This window comes from Tinamus guttatus, unplaced genomic scaffold (genome assembly GCF_059628265.1).
Source record: "Tinamus guttatus ecotype Peru unplaced genomic scaffold, ASM5962826v1 Tinamus_guttatus_pri_ptg000206l, whole genome shotgun sequence".
Taxonomy (NCBI): Eukaryota; Metazoa; Chordata; class Aves; order Tinamiformes; family Tinamidae; genus Tinamus; species Tinamus guttatus.
The window spans coordinates 428905-456086 of NW_028288740.1; the positions used below are offsets into that span (position 1 = coordinate 428905).

General features: G+C 38.2%; 1 protein-coding gene across 2 annotated transcripts; it reads right to left on the reverse strand.

Annotated features, from left to right (window-relative positions):
* Positions 1–780: 780 nt before the first annotated feature.
* GXYLT1 (glucoside xylosyltransferase 1) lies at positions 781–27182 on the reverse strand. Of its 2 annotated transcripts, none has more exons than XM_088524131.1 (7): positions 26998–27182; positions 14787–14961; positions 13785–13910; positions 12884–13135; positions 4293–4416; positions 2868–3040; positions 781–1628 (listed from the first exon to the last, which is right to left on the reverse strand). In XM_088524131.1, the coding sequence occupies exons 1-7, from the start codon at positions 27180–27182 to the stop codon at positions 1467–1469; spliced, it is 1197 nt and encodes a 398-aa protein (XP_088380257.1). In that variant the 3' UTR covers positions 781–1466. The 2 variants fall into 2 exon arrangements, with proteins under 2 accessions (XP_088380257.1, XP_010219545.1); XM_010221243.2 differs by lacking the exon at positions 26998–27182 and adding an exon at positions 18739–18884.

The window sequence follows — 27182 nt, forward strand, 5'->3', positions numbered from 1 at the left end:
AAAGCACACACCTAGCACACATGGATCTACAATTCATTGCAGACGGGCAGCTTTTGACAAAGAAATGGCCACAAGAATTCATTTTCTAAGACGGGGTTGGGATGAAGGTGCAAGTCAGTGAGAGCATGTGCAATGCTCAGTATGCAGAAATCTGAAACCCAAAAGAACACTTCATGAAGACTTCATCTCAGTTAGGTTATCTAAGCCCAGTTCCTCAGTTCAAGTATACTTGTATACAAGCAAACTGAAATAATTTCAAGTATACAAGTACACCATGCAAGTTTAAATAATATTTTACTCTTACATTAGAACTCGGCCTTTTTCTTCATGTTTCTCTCTGAAATTTATATTACATAACTAAAAAGAGGAGCCTAAATCTTTTCTGTTGTAAATCAGTATTACCCTATTGGCATTAATGAAATCATGCACTTGAAGATCTGGTCCACGACAAATTTAAAGTCATGTTATTAAAATATACAGGATAAACCTGTAAAGAAACCCATCCATTATACAGTCTGGTAAACTATCAGATCTCTTATTCCAATTATTGTGATTATTCCACAATAGTCATTACATAATAAATCTTAGTAGTGAAATAAAAACAGAGACAGGTTTCCACTGTGTTTTTTCTAGCTCCAAAAATGCCCTGTAAAGCTATCAAACCACATATATATATATTTTTAAGAGTATCATAAGAAAAAAAAAAAAAAAAAAAAAAAAAAAAAAACAACTTCATCTTGCATTTTTGTTAAAAAACCCTCAACTCGGCTATATCATTCAGGCAGATGGCTCAATGATCTTGCAACAAATGCTGTATATTAAAACAAAGACATAGTATCTACAGACAAGAAAAACTCATCACATACTAGTTATTCTTTTCTCTATGTATACTGAGCAGTTTACGTTAAGTAAAATAAGATTGTCAAAACATTTTTCAACATGTAAGAGATGAACATACAAAGGCACATCTAGATTGTCAATGGTTCTATCCCATTTTTTTGAAAAGAGTACTTTCTGCACCTGTAAACAATTTTTTGTGCTCACACTTTTAAAGTGAAGTTAGTGCTGCTGACTCAATTATTGCTACATTCACAGTTTAACAGAATTCTAGGCAATCTGAGGTACTCTCCAAATACAGCCATCCTCATCCGTCCCTTCTCATTTGACCATTAAAGATAACCGAATTATGCAGATTAAAACTACTGACCACAAAAGCCAACAATATCTAAACTCATCAGATCCAAGAAAAACATTAGCAGTGATTAAACTTCAAAAGAGTAAAAAAGTCACTTTTGCGGGAAAAAAAGTTCTTATTCTTCATAACACAAATATTTTCTTCATTTCTATATACACTAGTAAACTTTTATCTGGGCACAGTAAGAGTTAATTCTAGCCATATTAGACCTTCTGCACCTCTCAAACAGCGGGTATATTAAGTCCCTTCTTTCAACACCCTGGAGTAAGAATCACCTTCCCTTTGATCTTCTATCATACAAATCTTTTATGCTTTTTGCTAGCTGCTTTATGAACACTTTGTATACTCTTCCACAGTACGTATGCGTTGTTTTCTGTAATTCCAATTCTAGGGGCTGTAGCAGGGAATGAACCAAGTCACCTCCAAATGAATACTGTAAAGAGGGTAAGACAAAAAAATTAAAGATTAGATGTTTACAAGCACCATAGACAGCTTATGAATACAGTATTTAAAAGCCACCTCAACACTACTGAAATACTCTCAAATGCTGTCCATAAACCTAACAAACTTTTTAGTTTTGATAAGCAAATGAACATATCCAGACAGGCAAGGAGGAAATTAAAAATTCAGTTATTAAAAATCTACAGATCAGAATGTTTTTTGGTGGTCTGTTGCTTTCCTGAATGAAAAAATAACTTTTCAAGTGTAGAATTCTTATCAAATTGTAATGAAACAACACTGTGACCAGGTAGTAGTCCTGAAAGCAGGAAGTTTCATTAAACTGAATGATGGTCAAATACACACTACTTTTAACATGGACATGAAATAAGGAAGTCATTAATTCAATATTACAATTTTTTTCATAAACAAATTATAGTCTAAAACAGCATTTTGAAGTAGTGTAATTTTGTTCATCTTATTACCACTGGATCAGCAATGTTTTATACACTCTCCCTGGCATATTCATAAACCAAATAGGATCATAAATAAAAAGAAATAATTTTATTCTGTTTTTGACAATGCTCAAAGGAAACAAAGAAACTGTATTTTTATGGAAACACATTCGCTTTCTGTGCAATGTATTCTCAGACCCCCAAAAGTACATTTCTTCATTTTTATATCTATATGACATCAAGTAATAAAGTACCATTAAAATATACTATTGATTTTTGAAGGTTATACACACAAATAGCCTGCTACATTAAAATGCACATCAGTGCTAAATTTTACAGCTCTTCAGCGAGTACACTGATGTAGTGATAAATAGTTTATTAGAAGACTTATTTGCAGAATGAAAAGAATTCATTGTGCTTAGTATTTAAAGGAGCAGCCACATATTAATACACTGAAACTCCAACAGAGATCAAAACACAGCATCAAAAATTGTTTTTAACATCCAAATTGAGTTACAATAAAATGATAAAAAGTTGCAGGGAATCTGTGAGATGAAGAAGGTTTCTTTCTGCATTTTAAAATCTCCAGCGAAAGGAAGTTTTGGATGCTGATTTCCACATGCTAATAAACTATAAGTGTATCTAATACAAGTAAAGGAGTGGGGTAAAAAACATTACACTACTGCAATCAAAATGAGTATGAACAAAATCAGTATGAGTATGATACAAAACCAGTGTAGATAAAAACACAAGTAACTTTGTACAGGGAACACACTTACATTTTTTATTGCTTCATACACAGCCCTAAAAGTTGGTTGTTTATCATCATGGTAAACACCTCTGTTTCCATGAAGAATAAATATACCTTCTTCTTCAGCTTCCTTACAATTGCTTCCATAAATGCAGTGGTCAGGTCGATAGTTCCATTGGCAAGGAAAGACATATAGACTTTCTGTTCAGAAAATCATAAGAAATCTGAATTAAATATCAAAATTGTTTCAAGAAAGGCATTAATCTCTCTCTCCCCCCAAAAAACTCTCTCTCTCCCCCCCCAAAAAACTCTCTCTCTCCCCCCCCAAAAAACTCTCTCTCTCCCCCCCCAAAAAACTCTCTCTCTCTCCCCCCAAAAAACTCTCTCTCTCCCCCCCAAAAAACTCTCTCTCTCCCCCCCAAAAAACTCTCTCTCCCCCCCCAAAAAACTCTCTCTCTCCCCCCAAAAAACTCTCTCTCTCCCCCCAAAAAACTCTCTCTCCCCCCCAAAAAACTCTCTCTCCCCCCCCAAAAAACTCTCTCTCCCCCCCCAAAAAACTCTCTCTCTCCCCCCAAAAAACTCTCTCTCTCCCCCCAAAAAACTCTCTCTCCCCCCCCAAAAAACTCTCTCTCCCCCCCCAAAAAACTCTCTCTCCCCCCCCAAAAAACTCTCTCCCCCCCCAAAAAACTCTCTCTCTCCCCCCAAAAAACTCTCTCTCTCCCCCCAAAAAACTCTCTCTCTCCCCCCAAAAAACTCTCTCTCTCTCCCCCCAAAAAACTCTCTCTCTCTCCCCCCAAAAAACTCTCTCTCTCTCCCCCCAAAAAACTCTCTCTCTCCCCCCCAAAAAACTCTCTCTCCCCCCCCAAAAAACTCTCTCTCCCCCCCCCAAAAAACTCTCTCTCTCCCCCCCCAAAAAACTCTCTCTCTCCCCCCCCAAAAAACTCTCTCTCCCCCCCCAAAAAACTCTCTCTCTCCCCCCCCAAAAAACTCTCTCTCTCCCCCCAAAAAACTCTCTCTCTCTCCCCAAAAAACTCTCTCTCTCTCCCCAAAAAACTCTCTCTCTCTCCCCAAAAAACTCTCTCTCTCTCCCCAAAAAACTCTCTCTCTCTCCCCAAAAAACTCTCTCTCTCCCCAAAAAACTCTCTCTCTCTCCCCAAAAAATTCTCTCTCTCTCTCCAAAAAATTCTCTCTTAAAAATAACAAAAACAAAAAACCAAAAAATCACTATTTCAAAACAACTGCATGTAAATATATGAAACCTGACAACTAATTACACTTAGTAACTGGCGTCCATCAGAAATCACAGTAAACCATGCTCTTTTGAAAAAAAGGAGGAAAAAGTCTCGAATACTTTCACCAAAAAATCTGTTGAAAAGAGTATTTTTCTGCATTTGAGAACATCATACAAAAGATTGGTTTTGTCACGTTAGACTTGGAATCAATGTGAATTTACCTGGATTGTGAAAAAACATAATGTTCAATAGATCCTGATCGCCCCAAGTTATGTTTAACTTGTACTTCTTTAGCAGTGGCATAAGAATTTCTCCCCACTGTAACCGGACTGTTGTCATATCATTCTAATAATAATAATAAAAAAAAGACAAACAGACATACATTCATGATAAATATAAGGTGAAGCTCTACAGAATCACAGCAATTTGCTTTTCTAAACTACAAATCTCCAGATTTTGTAAGAATTTATTTGTTTTAAGGAGATGATCACATCTAATAAAAATTTATCCTTCATTTATCATTTAAATATTATCTTAGGCTAAGCAAAATCATAAATAGCTCTTAACTGCCAAATACTTTTGTCTTCAAGATTCATCTCAAAAACATTAAAAAACCAGAATTCTAAAAAATAGCAAGCTTGTGCTACATTCCACTGCTGTTTAAAAAAGAAGAAAAAAAAAATCAGTTCAGTTAGTTGGGCACCATTAAAACACCACTCTTCAGATTTCACATTTCATGCATTTTCTCTCTGTTTATCAGAAGTTGAGAGTGCACACGATTTTGCATCACGGGTTTGAAGGCGAACTTTAAACATTCAAAACAGAATAATATAAAATTAATTATTAAACAGCTCCCAACACAGAGCTATAAAAGATTAACTACAAAGAAATGTATAACAACAGAGAATTCTGAAAAGGTTTTGAAATATTTTCATTAAGTCAAACTAATTTTTAAGTCACTCAACCTTGCCTTCTGCAACAAAGGCACAGTTTTTCACTAGCAAAGGGTAGTTAAGACTAACATAATTGTTTCTTATTTCTCAAATTCCTGTTTTGGATAAAGTCACAGCCGTGTCCTTCAGACTTTATGGGAACAGGAAGTTGGCTTCTACGCGTTGGCTGAGGGGTGTTTCTCAGAGCTAAGTGGGCCTGCACTGAGCTCGTCCTTACCACAGATGTGCTACCATCTGCGCTCTATCAGGCTGCATGCTCTGCTCGTACTGCAACTGCCAGTCTTTCCACCACAATTATGCTCAGCTAACACAGAAAAGGAATGAAGCTGCTCACTCAAAAACCTCTATTTCGGCTGGGAGAATGAGGATGGAATAACGTGCCCTCGTGAAGAAAGTTCCTGCAAGAGTAGAAACAACTCTTGATTCTTTTAAACCAAGTTGGTGAAATACTGCGCCCCCCCCCCCAAAAAAAAAAAGAAAAGAAAAAAGAAACAAAAACAAAGCAAACAAACCAAAAAAAATAGAACTCCAGTACATTTTGGGATGTGTCTACAGAAATGGCATTTTAAGAAACAAATGTATTACCTGTACCACATTCAGTTTTAGAATCTTAATATCAAAGACTTTCCAAGTTTTTAAGACTTTCTTCAAATCATTTCAGCCATCAAGTATGAAGGGCTTTCAGAAACAAAGACTTAAAAAGAAATACTATCAGACTTCAGGCAGGAACTAATACAAAATAAGATCTATAGCTTATATTACCTAAGAAGCCAAACTGAATATTATTACAGTCCCTTCTGCCCTTAAAAATTTATGACTGTGATTGTTTGCAAGTATTTGATGAGAGCAGGTTTGAGAAATGCACGAGAGAATTCCTCTCCAGCACGAGCCATCATTAGGCTCAGTGCAAGGTGATGAAGCAAAAGAAAACATGGCCTTAACACCAAGCTCAAACCTCTCAGCAAGCAAATCAGACTGCAGCACAATGTATAAAGATTCCAAGCTCACCAGAATTTGGGCCTACAGAACACTGACCTCAGATTTAAGATCAGACCCAGTGCTTCAATTTACAAAACAAATTAAATTAGCACTTCGCTACCACATAATCATAAGAGAGTATAAAGTAGTAAAATAAGATCTTCAGAGTAACCCATAAAGATATTATTCTAAATTGTTGGAGCCATCAATTCACATAATTTTCATTTAACCCATGCAGTTTTAATAGCAGTAAAACGCAGAGTATATTCCAGAGAGATATAAAATGGATAGCAGCATGCAATCACATTGTCTAGAAGCAATACTGCTTGACAAATAGTGCTATGAGATTTAAGAATTAGAAATTCTAATATTTCAATAACCTCTGCATAAGAGTAATATATCTATTTATTAACATTGATGTATAATAAAACCAGTGCAGGAATCACTTCAAGCAAAGGAAATTATTCATATTGTTATATAACTTCCTGTGCAAGACTCTATCTAACACAGTGAGTTAAACAGAATGTGCACAATGCCTGAATTCAGTCAGTACTGATGACACAAAAGGTCTTCAAATGTTACTCAAGTAAAAATGAAAGACTGACAGCTACATAATAATTTCAGTGTTTCCAGAAGATAAAACTGATCTCCAATACCTAACAAATTAGAGAGAAAGTTGAAGGCCTTTGAGAAAAAACCACAGTGGTGAGCATTTTTGTGTGATTAAGCTGGGACAGGCAGGCTGCACAAACCCTCAAATGCCCGTGTTCTTCAAATGGAAGGAACCTTAAGTAAGAACATAATATGCATAAAGAAATGAAGATATTTGCTTGATTACTTCAGTTTTATTATAATGTTTTGCTTTAATTACTAAGTACTTATTTCTGTCCCAGAGGACTTCTGCCTTGCCAAGCCTGAGGTCAGGCCTAGCACAGCTGTCATGTTTTAAGTGAAACACCTAGTACTACATTCCTCTTAATTCTTGCAAGAAAATAGAGCCTGGAGGGAAAACATCCAAATAAATCTTACAACAATATCAAAAGAAACTGCAGTTGTAGTTCCACAGATGACTGAGCCACTTTTAAACCTCCTTAAGACCAAATGAGAAAGCTGCCTTCCCTTCCTTCTGGTTACCTGATGCAATCTTGTTCTTGCATTAACAGATTTCTTTGTGAGTCGATTACCTCACTAACTCAGCAGAAAGCTTCTTTCTCTTCTGCTGTCAAACCTAATTGGATCATGGAAGGATCCAACACCAGGGGTGACAATAACTTAAAGAGCATAAGGTGGGGAAAGTAGCAGGCAAAGGACAGGACTCCCTTTTAGAAGAATTTGCTCTTGCAGGCTCACCACATTCCTTGGAAGTACAACCTTTAGCAATCTTCAACAGCCACAGAAATTACACATAATGGTCTTCTAAGCTCCCTGAATTTGGGTCTTTTCTGTTAAATAAACAATCGTACCCATGAGCCTCTCCTTTGCCCTCTATTTGGAGTTGTTTGGGGTTTTCCTTCCTTCCTCGGAGTTCAGTCCTTTCCACAGCTTGTCCACAGCCTCAAGCCTTGCAACACCAAATACAGCAACACTTAAATATCTTTGTGAATTTTGCTAGAAGTATTTGTTCCCTGTTCAGCCTCACCGCTCTACAGCATTTTGTTTAAATCACCATCTCTGTGGTATCTGCTTTGCCTCTTCCAGTTTAAAACCAACCATATACTATATGCAATAAAAAAAGTGTTTAATTTTTCTACCTACTAAACATTCTGCTGTATTTTACATTCCAATTTTCTAACTAAGTAACAATTGCTCAAACTAGAATATGGACAGACACTGTCCATCAGAAGCTTCTTTACCAATTCTACTCTTATCTTCAACTAGGCAATGAATAACACACACACTCTCTGCTATTATTTTTATATATACACTTATACGTGTATACACACATGCACATGTGTATACACACCCTCACACTCTCATAAAACATATAGAAGACAGACAAAATAGTAGGACCAAGTGTCACGGAACGAGTGGTGGTGGGGGGTGAGTGACACAATGCACTTCACTCGTGGGAAAGAAATAGGAATAGGTTTTATTGGTAATGACAATGGTTTCATGAGATTCTATGGCAAGGTCACTTATTAGTTACTGCATGGAAGTTCAAGATATACACAGAATTATCAAGGACACCCTCCCGTTGGGTCAACAAGGTTCAGACTGGACCCACTTGCTTTCCAAACTCCTTCTGAGAGGAGTCTGGGTGCGGCTGAATCCAGTCCTAGTCCCAGACCTGGTCAACGGTTTATGTCTAAGGGATTTGTGCACAGTTACAAAGTAAAGTTTACAAATTCAGAGAGAGAAAGGCGCGCTATAGTCACTTACCACAAATCTGTAGTGGGAAGGATCTCTTAACCTCGAGGAGTATCCTTGAGAGGCGTCCCTGCTCAAGGGGAGATCCCAGCGTGCAGCCCGCTGCCGTGCAAGGAGAGCTCAATGGGCTCTTGGGCTGTCTCCGTATTTATGGGATAAGATGATTGACTGATAGTCATTCTTTCAATTCAGAAATGACTGTTGGCTGGTGTACTCACAGTTAGCCTTATCAGGATAGGGCCATCAGGACTGTTATTGATGGTTGATGTCTTGGGGGGGGGAAGAAATCAGGGAGGCAACTACCAGGAATGTGGTAGTTAGCACCTGAACAGGGCTACAGTGAGAAGTCAGGATGAGCTGGCGAAGGAGCATATCCGTCACACCAAGATAGCAAGAGAACAGGACAAAGAGGAACAGCTTCTCCGGGGCACCACAGCCAAACGGTTCAGAAGTTTGCCTAAGAGATCGGACAGGCCTGAGAACACTGAGTTTTGAATAAATAACTGAATAAAAACAAACTCAATCCCAGAGGGATCTGCAGAACTACAGGTTTCACATGACCCAGAGGGGCATTACAGCCATGGTCAAGTTGTCCATTTTATTTATTCATCTTTTGGTTCCTCCTGACTCTTACAAATCATTATGACAACAGAAGACAGATGCTGAACATGCTCATGCATGCCAGCCTGGAGATGCCAAAATGGAAGAAGATTCAAGTCCATCAGCCTGAAGAAAAAGCCCTGATTAAGAATGCTCACTTTTTAGACAAGTGCTCTAGCTGCTAGTTAGTTATGCAAAAATGCAGAGATCTATCATGTTATAGAAGTGTTTAGGACTACCAAAACCTAAGACTGTTAGTGTATGATGCCCCAAAGTCTGGAAGCAGACTAATTTCTGACTACAACACAGGTTAAGAAAAATTCCTCTCTCTAAAAGCTAGCACCGAATTCTGGAGTCACCTATGCCTACAAAGAATTTCAGGTTTAATTTTCACAGGTAAATATAAATTTTGTCTAGAGCAGCTGCAGCCTGAGGAGTTTAGTGCCTGAGTGCACAGCTGGGACTTAAACACTTTCCAAAACGTGTTGTAGAGAATCACTCCCCTGGGCTGGAAAACTGAACACAGCTCTACAATGCTGCAGCTACATCATTACCTTCCACTATCCTCCAACCAAATCCTTGTCTATCGGCCTTTAAAACTGGTTTAAACTTTGTTAACTAGAACACATCAACTGTCATTATATGACATTAGAGAGCAAGAACATTTGTTCCAGTAGAAATCTACTACAGATGTTGAACAACAAAAGTGCTTGATTGAGGGCTCTTCCAAGCTGGCAGTACTGCACACCACTCAGCCAGTCTCTGCTGCATCTCTCCTGACTTATTTCCTTCTGTGTCAGGCACTAGGGAAGCCATACAACTCCTGGTCTTCACAATCACTGAATCCTAAAAATATTCCCTTCTTTTCAAGGCTCATATCAGAACACTAGAACGCAGAATTCACTAGAATTCATTTTCTCCCCATGAAAGTAGTAAACGTTTCTGAACTAATTAAAGGAAACTGAAGGCTCCCATGCAGTCTGTAAGATTCACCACAATTCATAAATTGTTAAAACTTAGTCAAGGTCTAAAGAGGAATCACTAAGTCAGTCATGCTGGAGAATGAATTCAAAGCTTGAATAAACACTAATTTGCGAGTAATATAAAAAAACCTGAAAATTAATGCTCATAGTCTTATGCATATCCATTACTTTATAAGGGCCTTCAGCATGATAGGATCAGGTTCTGAATTAAGAAATGTATCCAAAAAGGGCATTTCATAATGCTTCACCTGAACCAGAAAAATCAATATATGTCAAAGCACCAGGCACCCAAACAATTGACCTGTGTTTCGTGCTTCAGATAATCTGTGTTAAGAGTCCATATGAGATGCACCTGACAATGAAAGCAGAAAAAAAGGTTCAGGAAGGGACGGAAAAGGATTTTTAATAATAATAATAAAAACTTAAGGAATCAAGATGAAATGCATGCTGAAAAGAACTGCTACACAAAACATGGTGTCCTTCACATGCCTCAAGCAAGAGGGAGATAATAATTCCTTATATGCATCGCTATTCTGAAATGCTTTAGGAATAACTACAGTCCATGCAGGCACATTCCCAGACAAGCACGAAGTCCAAGAGACAGAAGATGGGCAAGAACAAGAGGCTGAAGTATATATGGGTAGAACCAGAAAAGAGATATCTAAGCTTGAAAAGACTTTACATCCCTAGGAGGATGACAACTAATGACAAAAGGCAGAAAGTGCTGTATATTTAACATTTCAAACAAGTGGAGTGGGGCACAGAAAAGAGTTATTCAATTGCATTTTCTATTTTTATTAGCTAAAGACATCAGAAAAAGCTTGGAATCATCTGATATGCTGTTGGGAAGCTTTGCTCTGGTTCTGCCTCTCTTAAATGCCCTTTCGTAATACTGAATATTTGGCATACTAGCACAGAACTGGTAGTTACCTCCAGATTCAGCTCCTGTTTCTGAATTGCATGAACATTTAGCCTGCAATTATTCAATTAGACCTGCTTACTACAATCTATACTGGACAATTTGAGAATGAACAGCAAGATGAATGCTTCCCAGGCAATTCAGGATGTCTTTGTTTCAGTTCCCTGTGCCAGTTACAGCACACTATCTTCCTCGACACAGAAAGGAGTTCAGCAGTCTCCACATAACCAAAAAAAAAAAAAAAAAAAAGAAGAAAAAAAAGAAAAAGGGGGCCATCATAAGCAGACTGAAGTTTGCCAGCAAGATTCCCCAAAAGTGCATAAATTTGTGTCTTTAGTTGTATACCAGCCTGGCTAAACAACTGAGATCTTATAAATCATAGATGTTCCTCTCCATAATACAGAGCAATTATAAAGAAGTTCATCCGCCATAAGGCTGGTTTTGGTTCATCAACCTCATAGATTTCATTGCATAACAAAAACAAAGCTTGGGAACAACAGGAATACAGAGCTGATATCCTCAGGACCTGGAAAACATTCCAGCCCTGCGCTACCAGGGGAGAGATGCATTATTCCATTTTGAACTTCTAAATATTTATGAGTCTACCTAATATTCATCTACCTAAATTTTCATACATAGGCTTAAATTTTACAAAACCACCACACCACAGACTTTGGTGTTAAAAACAAGGCACTTTTTGTGCCTCTGAGAACTAGGGTTACTTTGAAAGACATTTATAGCATGCTACAGAATTTGTATACTTCTGAAGTTTTTAACTGCAAAGGTATAGTTTCCATTAAATTGACAACTTAAGTACTAAAGAGAAGCTCAACCAAAACTCACAGCATGAATAAGAGACCACCATTATTTCAGAGTTCACCATCTTGAAAATACCTCAGTACCAAAGTGCATTATACAGGTGTAAGATACATGCACTTTTTAGTCCCCTATTTTTACCTCTTACAAGCATCCTGCTTTTCAGTATTTCCCTTTCTCTAGACACTACAGTCAGGAGGACAAGGAAATAATAAACTGGACAATACAAGGTTTCACTAATTGTATATTCACAATTTTTTTTCTTGGATAAATTAAATTTTGTAACTATTATAGCTTTACAATTTATTTTCATGGGAAGGGAACCCATTCTCCAGTTCAACACTTTATTCTTCCATAGCAAAAACATATTACAAAAACATTAAGATGAGTGAGGAACTTTCCTAAGTTGAAAAGAAAGCTGTCCTTCTTATGGGTGCCCCTTCAAGTAGCTTTTGACTGCAACAACATAATCATTCTTCTGTGATCAAACCTCTTTCAGTGCTTGTTTTAAGATGTAAAATACAGACAGAAGTACTTTTTCCTCCCATCATAATCATGCAATATTGTTTTTGTACTTATCTTTCAAGCACATAGGACAGGCTTCTCATTTGTGAAGCAAACACTATTTCTGTTGCTACATACTGTACTTAAGAAGTAATTTCATAAAATTATTTCTCTACAGAGGCTATGATGAAGTAAATCACAAGATACGTATTTTGATAAGCACCTGGTTACATTTTAAAAGATCAAAATTTAGAAAGAGTATAGTTACAGTAACTTACTAAATGTTTTAGCACCACCTCCTGGTCACGTAACTATACACACAGATTTTTAAATTTTATTGTACAGTATTTATAAATTATTTTGAGACCTCTAGTGTGAAGTGAAAACATTAAAATACCTGCTGACAAACATAATTTACAGTAACACATTGCATCAAGTTGCATCATCTTCCAGAACTCAAAAAAGAAACAGACAGACTTAAGAAGCGGGTGTTCCATGTTTATAGTGAATGGAATTAAACATATACGTGTGTGTATACATTTACATATAGCTACTAGTCTAACCAGAACTACTTTTAGAGTTTTGTTTCAAATAGAAATACTTTGAAAATTATTGTTCGACATGAATTTCAAACATGACTAGAATTAAAAGACATAAAACCACGGAAAATGTAATGGAAATAACATACATACCTTGAAATATTTTCTCCTAATACGTGTCATATTCATTAACATGACTCCAGAATTTATTCCAGTGACTCCATAAAACGGATGTCTAGCAAAGCGATTGTACCACCCGATACGGGGTTCTTCATGTTCTGGTGCCATTGCAGCAATTTGACTGGAGTTGAACTTTCTCAGAAAAGACCAAATATCATCAACAGGTCTCAAAAACAGGATGTCAGTATCAACATACAATAGCGAGTCCACATTTTTGAGGATTAACTGTGAGGGAAAGAAGTTTAAAACCAAAATTTTAAAGAGTTTTTCTGAGCTTCTTTTCACAATACAGGAGCAGGCTGCAGGCCAGGTGAAACATTGCAGTAAAAGGTCCTCATTAGTTCCTGTTGCTCCCTTGCTTCCCTGGCCTCTGGTTGAACGAGGGGAGAAGTGGAAGGCAACCACACAACACAGGGTAATGGGGACATGGCTGCCACCGCTGCAACTCATCTAGCCTGAAGTACAATTTCTGAAGAGTCTTTATCAGCAAAGAAAAGGCTACTCTGGCTACAATAGCCTACTACTTTTCTCCATTTTTCTGACATTTTTCAGACCTGTGCAAGCCATGAAACTTTCCAAATAAATGAGGAGATGGGGTGTGACAAACTTTTGCCTCTGAGAAGTAAGACCTACTAAAGGTCAGACACTCACTGAAGATACTGAGCAATGGAGCAAGCATGAAAAGGAATTTTATTTCTTAATATATCACTACCACAGAAGAATATGGTTAAATTTAGAGTGTTTCTGGAGGCTGTCACAGAAGTTACTTATAGGATTAGTAATTTTTCATTAAAGAAAAGAAGTAAGATTAACAAAGAGAGCCTGATAACTCCTGAACAGATTTACGTACTGTACTGTTAGAGATTAAACTTACTGGCAAGAATAGTCGTTGTGAAGCACATGGCTTAAAGAGCTTCTTCCATTCCGCTGCACTCTCAGTTGGAAATGTTATTGGATATAATGTGTAATTTACTTTTCCTTCATAGGGGAAGTTATCAAGCTAGTTGAAAAAGAAGAGATCATAAAAAAATTACTTGAGTTTAATTCTACAGTAAAAAATAAAGCATTTCCAGTTCATATTGAACACATTGCAACTCTCTCTCCCAAAACAGAACTGATTTTGTCACCCAAGTGACAAAAAAAGAAGTCAAATATTCAAAATGCTTTAAAATAAAGTGGTATCTGCAAGCCAGTATGATGAAAACAAATCAAATTAGATAAAAATAAATAACAAGTAAAACATCAAATAAAACATTTACTTTTTCCTCTTCGCTTGCTTTCAAGTAAGTATTTCGCAAAACAAAAAAAAAAAAAAACTTATTCACCTTGACCATAGTTATTCAAAGTATGCTAATTCAGGTGCAAAGACAGGAAAACCCTTCACAGATGGGTATATTTCTAATAATGTCACTCTGGTCGTACTGTTATAGTGATTAACTGAAAGTTGCTAAAATAAGATATAATCACATTTACCCTCTTCAGGGATGGATGTTTCCTGTTGCTTAGACAATACAAGGCTGACTCATACTGTAAGCACATGGATATAAAAGGATAGATTTTATTTTCTCTCAAAAACTAGTTTTAAACCTAAGATAATTCTCAAGAACAAAAGTTAATTCTCAATTACCTTCTCAATAAGATAATTGGTTTCTGTTCTGAACATGAAGTTTTTATTAAAAGATGCAAGGTGATAAATCCGGAAGGTTAGGAAAATAATGTTAAATACGCCCACCCCGTGCTGCAAAAGATCTGCGTATTAACTTATTAGACCTCTGTGTTTTTACCACTATCACCCACATTAGCAGAAACATTATTATATATTTCTCCAGCTTTACTACAAATCAATTAGCTACAATTAGCTGATTTGGGTACTTACTACGTCTCTGAATCTCTTGTGCAACTGGTCCTCAGCAAAAATATGAAACTGGAGTGGTTTGATGCTGAAAATAATGGCTGATCTCAACATAGTAACAGTCTCTTCCAGTCTTTCACCACAGGCAACCACGGCTAGATGCATTTTCTCAGAGGGATGTGTTTTCATATGATTGTATCTAACACAAAAATATTTTTTCAATTGGTATTTTTCCTAGCACAGGTTTAAACAAAAGCTCTATTTACTGAAGCACATAATCTAACAAAATATCCTTTATCTTAATTAAATCAGCAAAGGAACACAGGACACAAAACTGCAGCATTACATCTCATCTGTAGGCTTAAGTTTAAGCTTTTTCCACACCACACACCACCGTGGTCCATGAGGCACAAAAAAATTGAGGGAAGATCTGTACAGAAACTAGACATGTCAAATACAGACATTCATGTCATCAGAAAACGTATTAAACAGAGATCAGCACCAAGTCAACTTTCAAAGCAGTTGAGTATTTCTCACTTTCTACACTTGAGCTATTTGCATGTGACTAAAGGGAGGAGGCTATTAGTATCTGAAAACATTAAATTACAGCCTTCCAAGTCACACAGATATAAAATTCTCTGAAGTTAGAGAAGCCTTTCCCTAAGCTGATAACAATAAACACTCGGCAAACATACTATCCATTCTTAGAAACTTGCCCCAAAAGAAGTATACTTCAAAACAAAAACAAGCTTGATTTCTAGTACATCATCTCTACCAAATTTATTATTGTTGTTAAAACACGTTTAAAAATAAAGCTGGATACAAATTTTCCTTTAAAACAACAAAGGAAACTATGTGTTTTGTATGTATTTTTGTTAAAGGAACAACAAAAAAGAAATCCATAAAATTTTGAGGCATTAACCACCTCCACATGGCAGAAAGACCTCTCAGGTAGGATTCAGATCAAGACACCTAAGAAGGTGCTGATATGAGATTGTGTCCTGGCCAGTGGAAATCCAGGGAATAGGTAATAGAGTCTAAACAGCAATCCATCCTACTTCAAAGTAAACACCTAGGGCTTGATTCAATTCATGTATATGGACACAGTGCTATTTAATAAGCCCTAGACTATCCTACCTGACCTCCAGATGCCAGTCTAAAAAGAGAACGGTTTCTCAAAGATCTTATCTAACAGTCCTGTATACATGTTTAGGGTACCCTAATGCTTCTCAAATGCACAAGCCACTTATATTTCGGTAACTTAATGGCCGGTCACCTAGACCACTCTCTACGCTTTCCATTATAATGACAGTTTCAGAGCTGCTTGGCACTGCCACTCATCTATCTTCAGATGATTTACTCCATGGGATGAATCCTACTAGAAATACTGCAGCAAAATAAGAAAAATAGTTAATAAATAATTTTTTTAAAAAAAGCATAACGAGGCATGCCATTCAGACCTTTATACATAATGCCATGAAGCAGGTAGCTGATATAAGGTAGCAAAGCAACCTGAATGCAGCAGCTGAGACCCACAGATGACTACCCTGCTGCATTCTGAGCAGGCTGCAAGCAGCAGATTAGCTTCCTCACTAATCCACTGAAAAGGGAATTATAGTAATTAAGCCCTGAGGTCATGAGGGCCTACAGTGATATTGCAAGCTCCTGTGATAAAGAAGGGCACAACCTATACAAAACGCATCGCTGAAAGACAAGTTCCTGAATATGTGGCTTTCCATGAATAAGGTATGATAAAAAAAAAAAAAAAATGCCAGAATAACTGTAAAACACAACAAAGTCAAAGAAAAGACTGGATTTTATCCAATCTTTTTTTTTTTTTTTTTTAATAACCAGTGACATCTGCAAACAAAAGATTTCTAGCCAAAATACCAAAAAGAATCTGATCATATTTTAATGCCTTTACAGTCACTTTGTGCGCATGCAATTTCTGTTCCTTGAGTTCACGGATGTTGTGAATTCACAATTTTTACTTGCACTTAAACAAACACCTTTTCGAAAGGTAAGAAATTGCAGGAAAAAAAAAAACTAATAAACCAAATTGTATTTCCATTTTGAGAACTTGGGGAAATAGCGAGACTCAGATCCCTAAACCCACAGTAGAAAACTTTATCCCTGGAACAGATGGAACAGGAAGCCCTTAAAAAGCAAAGGCAACAATTCTCTATGGGAACCACCTACTAAGAAAAGGATGAGACACGAGGCCTCTGAAGCTTAAGGCAGCAGGGAGATTCCAGCACTGCAGGGCTTCATTTCAGGTTGTGTGAAGAAATATTCTTTAGTGATTTTAAGTTACATCTGACTTCCCTGCACACAGAGCACACTACTCACTACTGCTCCTCTCTCTTCTCTGTTCCCATCTGGAAATCACTGTCCCACATCCATCCAGGAGGTCACTACTCAGAACTCCTGGTGAAGCTTCCACCACCCCCATTTCACCCCTCCTTCCTCCTCCCGCCGCTAGCAGTGCTGCGCAGAGTTTGGTATCTTGACTTTGCTCTCTCACCTTTGCAATTCACATGCCCCAGCAGCAAACCCTGGTGTCTGTGCCATGACTCCGGCCTCATTCCCCTCTTCTAACTATGCAGGACTCCCTGATTTCCCTTCAAAATTATCTATCCTCAACTGCTTCTTTCTCTACTCCTCCCTCCTGACTCCAGGGTCTTCCTCTCCCTTCTCTCCATCACTCTCCACCACAGCTGTTTTTTCCAACTTTTTTTTTTTTTTTTTTATTCCCTAGTATTTTGGGAGATAACTAAAAAAAAGCATCCAAAGGCAACAGGAAAAGATTTAAAATATAAATGCAGATTTTATATGCACATTTCTATTTCCTAGCAGTCTGATGTATTAGTCCAGAAGAACTTAGTGCAGAAGTTGTAAAGTGAACCAACAGAATGAAATATAAACCATGCATTTTGATGGGCGAGTAAGAAAAAAGTGGGACTCCTAATTTCAAAAGGAAAAAAGTATCTGATAATTAAAGTGGAACCTGCAGTTTCCTGGGGAAAAAAAAAAAAAAAACAAACACACACACACTCTGTAACTAAACTAAAATGGTAACTAAAAGGAAGAGCGAAAGCAAAAATGCACCTCTAGCCCAATACCGAGCAGCCATGACAGGATTTGGAGAGATGAGTGCCTGAGGACATATATGAGAGTCCCGCCAGTTTAGGAAACATATTAAAAAACATTCCCTTTGACACGATGTGAGCCAAAATACATACTTTAGAACATGGTGCAAGCCAGGCCCTGGAGCATTTCTGCGTTGAATATATACCCACTGTTAAATTCTTCTACAAGGTATCATGGCATAGTTTAATATAGACAGATTACAGACTGTACTGTTTATGGAATATATATAGTTTAAACCTTCTTGCTTTTCTGACACACTGCTTTCATAACCTGAACAACTTAATGCGTATGGACAACTGCATGAAAACACTTAAATTTATTGTTAAAGATGCATCTTTAAGGACATGTTATATATTCATTCTTAAATGACGTTCATTCTTAAAGCACGTTTGAAAACAGTTGTTTCAGCACTTTGGGATGCAATACTCTCACGAAATCCTATAAAATAAAGAATCTTCAATTAAATAAAAGAAATTAACTACTAAGCATACCTGCCAGATTTTAAGTTGTCACAGGTGTTACTTTGCAAAAAGTTTTATCTGTCAAAAATGGTAACTCATCCATAACTTTTTGTTATAGTCAGACAGCTTTTTAGCAACGTTTGGAAATGTCTACTTAAGGAAATAACAGACTAGAATAAATCTATTCTTTGTAACAAGACTTTGAGACTAACATGTTAAAAATTTGACTGAGGATAAGCACAAAATAACACATGTGACACAATCAATGTATTTTATTTTGTCAGCTTGCTAAATAGCCCAAATTACTTATGAGCTGCACCTGTCTGCAATTGAATAATAAAGAGCTGTTTAATGGCAGAGCCTACCTAAAAGCAGCTTCCCAAAAGCAGTTCATTCCACAAACATCAGAGGGCAGCATCCAATAGGAATTCCAGAAAGATACAGACAAATTCTTACACCTAACAGGATAAGACAGAAATAACCTATATAAATGTTACTAGCTTTATGGCAAAATTAAATGGATTATTTTCTAGTTTAAACATAACTGAAATAGTTAATTACCTGGCAGAAGACTACCTATACTGAATAATTAGCTATTTATTAACACAATGATAAATTAGTTGAAGCTATACACAAAGAGGAAGTATTAGGTGTCAACTAGGAGGAATTATTCTAAGGAAATAATGGTTCCCAACCTGACTTTAACCTTTCCTCCCCATCCTGTATATTTTCAGAAAAAAAAAAAAAAAAAAAAAAAAAAAAGTGGCTGGAATTTTTACAAGGTCATTTTAGGCTCTCTCCTTAGTGTGAGCCCATAGGTAATGAAAGGGCAGGTGATACTTTTTTGCTCTCACCTTTGCAATACCTATGTCAATTTCAGAGGTGGGCAAATTTCATTTTCAAAGAAACACTGTCCATTTAAATGCAGTCCCTTTTCAGCCACAAATCTTTATTCCATACAAACCCGCAGAAATATTTTTTAAGGAAAAGGAATTCCACTATTTCGAAACAAAATGCAATACAGAAATAATCACTTCTGGTGAGTCTTCCTCCTCCATAATGACAAGACTAATGATCTCTTTGATTTGTGCTACACTAACAACTGGAAAAGCAGGTTTTACCGGTCCACCACAAAATTTTATGCTGCAGTAATAGAGGAAATATTTTAAAGAGCAACAGAAGTGCATATTCAAGGGCTCTGGTGAGGAAATAAATATCAAGATTTAAAATCTTAAATGAGGAAGTGAATTAATTCAAAGCAAGGGGTATACTCTTGAGTGACTTCCTACAGCGCCAATGGTGTTAACCCTCCTTTGAAGGTTTGTATCTGTAAATGGAAGATAGGGGCAAGAAGGAAAAACACAGAATTTCAATAAGAGGATATGCAAGGACAGCACAGAAAACTGTATTGGAAGCTAGTTCTACTGTTTGAAATCAATCAGCACCATCTTGGTAATGTCAGCTGAAATTTATAAAAGCTAATTTCACAGATTAATTAGGATCAGAAATGGTAAACTGTATAATTTCTTCTTTTCTTAGACCAACACTTGAGATAAATGACCTAATAAGAACACAAGACATTTCAGAAAACAACATTAAGTGTTGGGAGGGTGCAGTCCTCTGGTAGATACCATATGGTACATACATATGCTGTAGATACACACGTAAACAAAAGTATTTTTGAGATATTTCTATCTTTCTATCTGTAATTTACAAAATAATCTCTACAAATAAATATCCATTTAGTGAAAAAGGTAAAGTGAATTTTGATTGCTATATTTGCATCTCTCTGGGAAAAATGAATGGCATAAACCATTAGTTCTCTCTGCCAGAATCTTTCTTACATTAAATTTTTTTGGCTTTTGAAGTTTCTGAAGAATCTCAAGGCACATGAAAAACTTCCACTTATCTGAAGAATAATCTTTCAACCTCCATTGTGTACCTTTTCGAAGTAATCATCTCTCATTAGTTTTGGGGCAAATTAATAGCTGTGTCTCAAAAAGCATCTTCTACTTTGGAAGATTATTTATCACATAGAGTTCCCGCTTCCAGCTCTCATGACAGCTGTATTTTTCTTAGCTGCCTTAAGCTACTATCTTATTCAAACTAGCCTGGTGAGCAGGCAAGTTCAAATTAATGCTGAAATAAATGATTTCTCAGCTTTTTTCCACTTTCCCATATCCCATTTAGCAATATGGCAGTGTTGTCAACCTTGGATTTGGATCATAAATCCCCTTTGTTTCAAACAAAAACTGCTACTGTGTTAAGATACACCTGTATAACACTAGCAGGTAATTTACCTAATGCTGGACTAAGACTTTTTCCTGCAAATCAAAGTCTCTGTCAATTGAGCGTATGCTACAGCTTTCCATAAGGCTTTCTTACAGAAAGGAATAAGAGACTGGAATCAACAGATGCTATTTTCTTACTGTTATTCACAATAATATAACTCTAAAAGTCATTCATTGAGATTTCTTTTTACTTGAAAGCTACTAGGATAAACCGGAGAAAAATCTTTAGAAGACATAATGTCACAAGTGATTTACAAAGCCCGTGTGATGCATTCTCTCTTCACCAAAACAGGCAGGGCAGTTGCTGAAAAGTTCACTGGCCAGGCAGGAATCGTCACCTTCAGCACTAGGGCGTGTATTTTGTTCCTTAATATTAGGTATGTGATTAAAGGCTGATTTCCATAAACACAAAAGAAAGGAAGGGTGGCAGGTGGAAGGTATCCAGCACCCTAATCAGGGCCTGTGGCACCCAGCGACCAGGTTCCTCACAGCCCTCCCACGGGAGAGCAATCCACCCAGGTGAGTCAATAGGAGAGGCTGACAGGGTGTGCACGGCTCATTATGGGTCTAGGGCGAAGAGTATTTTAAGACCACACGAAACTTAAAGGGGCTTGGGGAAGGATGACAGTAAGGATGTCTAGGGGAAGGGCCAAGGTGAACTGGGCACAAACAAGCATAAGAAAATTAGAGGAAAAAGGGATAAAAAGACGTGGTCGCATGTGAAAGTAGCTGGTCGGTACAATAAGCCTCCTCTGCATGGTCTCCTCATTAAACTCATTTTTAAATTCCTGAGTGAAGGAGTGCTCTGTAGGCGCAGGTGTGTATGGAGGCACAAGTGCCACCATCTGGAAACGGGGCCATGGATGATATGGGCCCATGAGCCTGCAGGGCCAGCAATGGAGAGACCTGACCATATTCATAATGTATACGGGCCTATAGTTGACACTAGCAAATACCAAACCAGACTAACCAGCAAGTAGGACAAAAGGCTTCAGAACCAAGTATCAGACAGGCTGTAAGTCTAGACCAGACCCTGCAGAGATCAGAAGTCCTGGGAAGATTCAGGAGGTCCAAACCAACTATGAGACTGACTGGAGGGCTGAGAGTTGGCTACCAGAGAGCTCAGGGGGTGCAAACCAGCTACGAGTGACAGACTGGTATTTGAGAGCTGACTAAATACCTTAGGTCTGACCAGCTATCAAAGAGTCTTACCTGCACGTACAAGAAGCACTTGGCCGATGAAGCTACCCTGTGGCCAGTGACTGGAAAGAGTCTAGTGGCAGCTATAGGAGATCTACAACGAGTCTGTATGTCCAAGCAGGCCCAACACCCCAGAGGGAGTTGGGCCCCAAATCTTGCAAGTTTGTACACACAGGGGCCAGCACCCTGGGAGACCGGTTGATCTAGAGACTATGTATTGGATAGACTGAGTGAAAGCCAGTTACTAAGTGTATCTACATTGTATACACTTTTACTAACAGGCTTTATCTTGATCAGCCAGGTAGAGGAACAGGATCAGGCTGCCTGTGGTGTTTGCAGCTGCCCAAGTACTCTATTTTCCGGGTTGAACTCTGTGGCCAACCATATCAATATACATATGTGTGTATGTACTGCGGACAAGTGTGACTGCTGGGAACACAAAGCTGTGGCAGCCTCACACTGCTGGATTCAGCAGCTCCTAATACCAACTATTGTCAAAAATTATAAAGACAAAGAAATACAAAAATACAAAACTCTCAAAGCACTGGGATCAGAGACAACCAAAGATTAGCTTGCCCATTCAAGGTACTACTTTAGACAACCAGCCATTTAACCATCTTTAACTGGTAATTTAGCTTCAGCATGACTGGATTCAGGACAATCTTAAATTTACATGCAGAATTACCAATGTATGAGTCACATTCATTAAGACTATAGCCTTGAGTTGAAACAAGTCACATTTTAACTTTATAAAGCCCCCAAAAGAAGTGGAGAAGGCATTTTTGTTAAGCACAGTGGTGGGCTTACAACTAACAGAGATCATGGCTTTCATCAAGTATACTTTTCAGGTCAGAGAGCATATTTTATGTTACTACAACTTTGCAATAAATTTAAGTTTGTCCAAATGGTCAGGGTTGCTATCAGACTACTTGAGGCAAAACTAATCCATTCCTGTGAGCACTGCATTAATGACATAAATCTAATCAAGTGCAAGAACCGACTGACCGAGCTCTTTCGTGGCTCTCCTGCAGTACATCCTACACACACAGCAAGGCAGGAAGTCGGCATTTTTCAGTTCCTTCCTGCTCCTACTGACAGGAGTTGAAAGTTGCAAATATAATAGCTGCTCAATTCAACTACTGGTTGTATTGAGAAGCTATGACTCTCCCAAGGTAATTTTTCCCGAGTATCTGCAGCAATATCATGTATTTGTTTGAATGTATTTTGTCAGAAAATAGCTTCATTAAAATACAGCTGATTCCAAATTTAAGGTTAGATGTCAGACACAGAACAATCAATACTTTTCCAGCTAAAGAGTTAGTGTTTTATTAATTTAGAACACTGGTATGCAGAACAAGATTTGTTAGCCCTAACAACTGCTGGACAAATTCAACTCATTAAAAAAAATGAAATTTCAACTTCAAATCAATCAATGTTTTGTCCTTTAAGAGTTTTATTCACATTTTGAAAAGTTCAGAAGTTTCTAGCCCAATTTCCTAAGGCACAGAAATTGCTTAGAAACATTCTGATGACAAGTGCTGTTTAGGTACTGGTACAGAAAAAAAATTACATATAGTGGAAGGAAAAATAAACTCTCATCACAACCACTCTGCTCTTGCAGCCTAAGCTTGTGCTGTATTTCCTACACTATGCCATGCACTATAACGCACTTAGCTCTCCCGTTGGCAGGACAGTTAGAAAGCAAGAGACAGAGTCAGGCATCAGTGTTATACATAATAAAACAGGGCATTTGGCTACAAGAAAGTGATGCAAACCTATAGCATAATGAAAAGTTATTTTACTTCAGTGATGTCAAATTCACTGACCTCAATAAAATCATGCAATCAAATACAGACCAATCATTGCTGTTTCACAAACTTTCCATTTGGATAGTGCTTTTTAAGACATTATATGTTTAGCTGCTGGGGTAATATCAATGAAGGTAAGTGAAAAATCACTTCTCATAAGCAGAGTTATGGTCCTTCAGTTCACTGATCTGAAAGATGGACTTGAAGACTACTCCCTAGACAGTAAGTTACAAAGCTAGTAAATAACCTACGTCTGATAAATATGAATTTATCCACCTTTCTGCTTTTTCATCCATACACAGCCTTCTTCCCCATCCATATGACACACTAGTGGAGGGGGGGGGCAAACACATATATTAGCTTTTACCTGAATTCTCTTCTGAAAGTAGACACATGGATTTTTTTCTTTTTTTCAGCTTTAAAACTGTTTTTCAGTTAGACACTATCTATGACCATATTTACTGTTCATTATTTCTTTCCTCACTGGAATGAATCATTGGAAGGACTAACTTCAGTGTTAACCTTTCTTTGCAGCTAAATCCAATTCCAGAATGATGAAATTCTTGAACCACTTTGCAGGTATTGATACTGAGTTTCAATGTAGAGGCTTTGAGTTTCTAGTCATCCTGTTCCTCAGGCTATGGTAGCCTTTGAAACAAACAGCTCCTTACCAAAGTGATTACCCAACAAGCTCCTCCGAATTACTGTGTTTATTGGAGGATCCTGCCGCAACACGTAATTCTGGTTTCAACATGGTACTTCCTTTTTAATTAAAGATTTTCTACTTAAAAGCATCATCATTATTGCAAAATTATTCCAGCTATGCTATTCTAAAGCTTTCTCCAAAGCTTGCAGTATGTTTGCACACTCTTGAAAACTCTACCAGAAGTCTTTACCTTTATTTTTTTTTTCTTCCATAATGGAGCCCCTTCTGCATTATGCCAGAAAATCCCTCTTGACTAAAGAGAAATGATTGCTGCATGTGTAAATGCCATCAGTTGGCAGTCAAAATTCAAAATATAGTTTAGCAAAGCAAGTGATCAGTGAAAATACAGCAGCCCAGTACCAAGAATTGCTACTGATGCACAGGAAACATTAAAATACAAGGATTAAAAGGTTATCTGAACACAATTTAGTCCATATAAAGCTACTAGTACTTTAGGATGTTATATGATCGCAAGCTAAGATTCAGGAGAGGGCATAACAGCCATATAAACTCCTCTAAAGAAACAGCTGAAGTATAAAAACTGAAAACACTAATACATTGTTAAACATCTATTGCCAAGAGAACATGATTTAATACTTAACAATAACTGGAACATGCATCTAAATGAACATTCACTGGGTTATTTCTTAACTGCCTCAGTACAGAATTTTTTCTTAAACAAAAATTCTAAGGGATGACTTGCACTTCATTTTTGTACATGCAGTTTGTACAAACAGCATACAAGACTTCAATAATTTATGGCAGAAAGATATTCAACCTGACCTTTTCATGTAATAGCAAGTTATATGCAGCTAATGTCATTTTGCAAAGAGATAGAGCTCTATAAGAATATGAATTATATATGGAACTTAAGTCTTCAGAAAACAACTTTCTTGGTTTATGTAGCTTTTCCACATTGCTAAACAGGCTGGATTTGCATCTCACTGTGTTTTAATGCAGCAAGAAATTTCCTGCATCTTGTGGGTTTCCTGCCTCATCAGCACCTCAACTTACTTGGTGCAGCATTCAAAATTCACTTCATTCTTCTTTTGCTAAGCAGAAGCAAAATGCATCTGCAAGTAATTTTAGTACAAATCATTCATATTCTTATATTCTACCTGACAAAAAGCTTTCTTTTTGAAAGAAACCAAGTGTTAGAAAGATATGCATTTTCCCTCACATTTCCCCACATCAGTGAAATTCTACATAAAACTATTAACATGAATTTACTTGCTCCAGTTATTTAAAAGTAGTAACTGGAGGAGAGGGAAAAAAAAGTTACCACTTCTATTTCAAAAGTAGATACCAAATTTTCATTACAATTTTTTAATCATGAAATGGAAGCGAGAAAGAAAAAAACTCATGTTTTTCCAAGTCTTGATCTATGTAAACTTAAACTACAGGGAAAGCATGGAAAGAAAGAAAGCATTCTCTGAAAAAGTTTAACCAGTCAAAAGTTGGGTTTCGCATTTCCACTAGCTCCACCCCTAGCAACCCAGATGCTGTTTCATGACATTTTAAGACAATTAAATCAGAGCCTCCGATAATGGCCTCCTCCGTAACTCTTTGGCATCAGCACCAACACTTTTGTAATTACACGATGAGCCAGTTCAGAAGCTGAGCTGGCCAAAAAGTAACCAGTTTTAGGCAGAACTCTAGAGTAGAGCACTCTAGAGCAACTCACTTTTGCAATCATAGGAATACAAGCTGTAAAGGAGATGCAGGGCCATCAGGAGGGAGCGACAGTCAAAGAACCACCCATTTACTTTCTCTTAAGCTGCTGTGGGGTTTAAAAGGCCTGGTCCTCATCTATCCTCCAGCTCGTAACAACTGATTTCTTGTCACCTCTTTTCCTGACAACCACAGGATGAGCAGGATCATGAAACTCATCTAGATGAAAACTCCTATTTTTCCATTCTGTAATCTCACTTGTCCACACACAAAAACCACTGCTGACAGCTAGGCAGGGTATGAGCAGCTCGGACTTACACCACTTTAACTCGGGAAATGAGCTGCTCACCTAGTAATTCCCCACAGTTCACCATGAGGAGACTTTCTTAAAGTATCCCATAGTAAATATGTTTTGTTCAAATGCTTAAACTTACAATTTATAACATTTTGAACCTCAGCTTCAGAACTATGCAATACCTTGAAAGCATCTTAAGGAGGAAAAATAAAAACAAAAACCAAAAAACCCCTACGGTTTACCTTACTCTACTGCAAAAAAAGCACTGCCTGGAATACAGGACAAGAGGGAAGTCTCAAGTCGGTGCAAAATAAAAGCTAAAGCTCCGGGAAATGCTCTGGAGCCGAGGGGGCCTCTCCGGGGGGCACCTCAGCCGGGCAGAGCCCGAGCTGGGCCTCACCGTCCGCAGCGGCTCCCTCCACCACCGCCTCCCATCCCTCCCCCGCCGCTTTTCACGCGTTTTAGTAACTTCAGACGCGCTGAGGGTTCCGCTCCCCCGGGCCCCTGAGCCAGGACGGCCGCAGCTGCCTGCGAGGGCCCGGCCTGGGCGGCGGCCGCGCGAGGGCAGGCACGGAGCCCCGCTCGCCGCCGGGCCCAGCCCGCGGGAACGCGGCCCCCCCGCGCCGTCACCGCCGCCGCCGCGCGGGCCCTACCTGTCCGCGCCGGGCGCCTCGGCCCCGCGCCGGGCCGCGCTGCCGCCGGGCGCCGCGGCGCCTCGGGCCTGCGGCGCGCCGCCGCGCTGCTGCTCCAGCGAGAGGGCGAGCTGGCTGAAGCCGTAGAGCAGCGAGCACACGGCGCAGCCCAGGCACAGCAGCGCCGCCCGCACGAACCGCCGCAT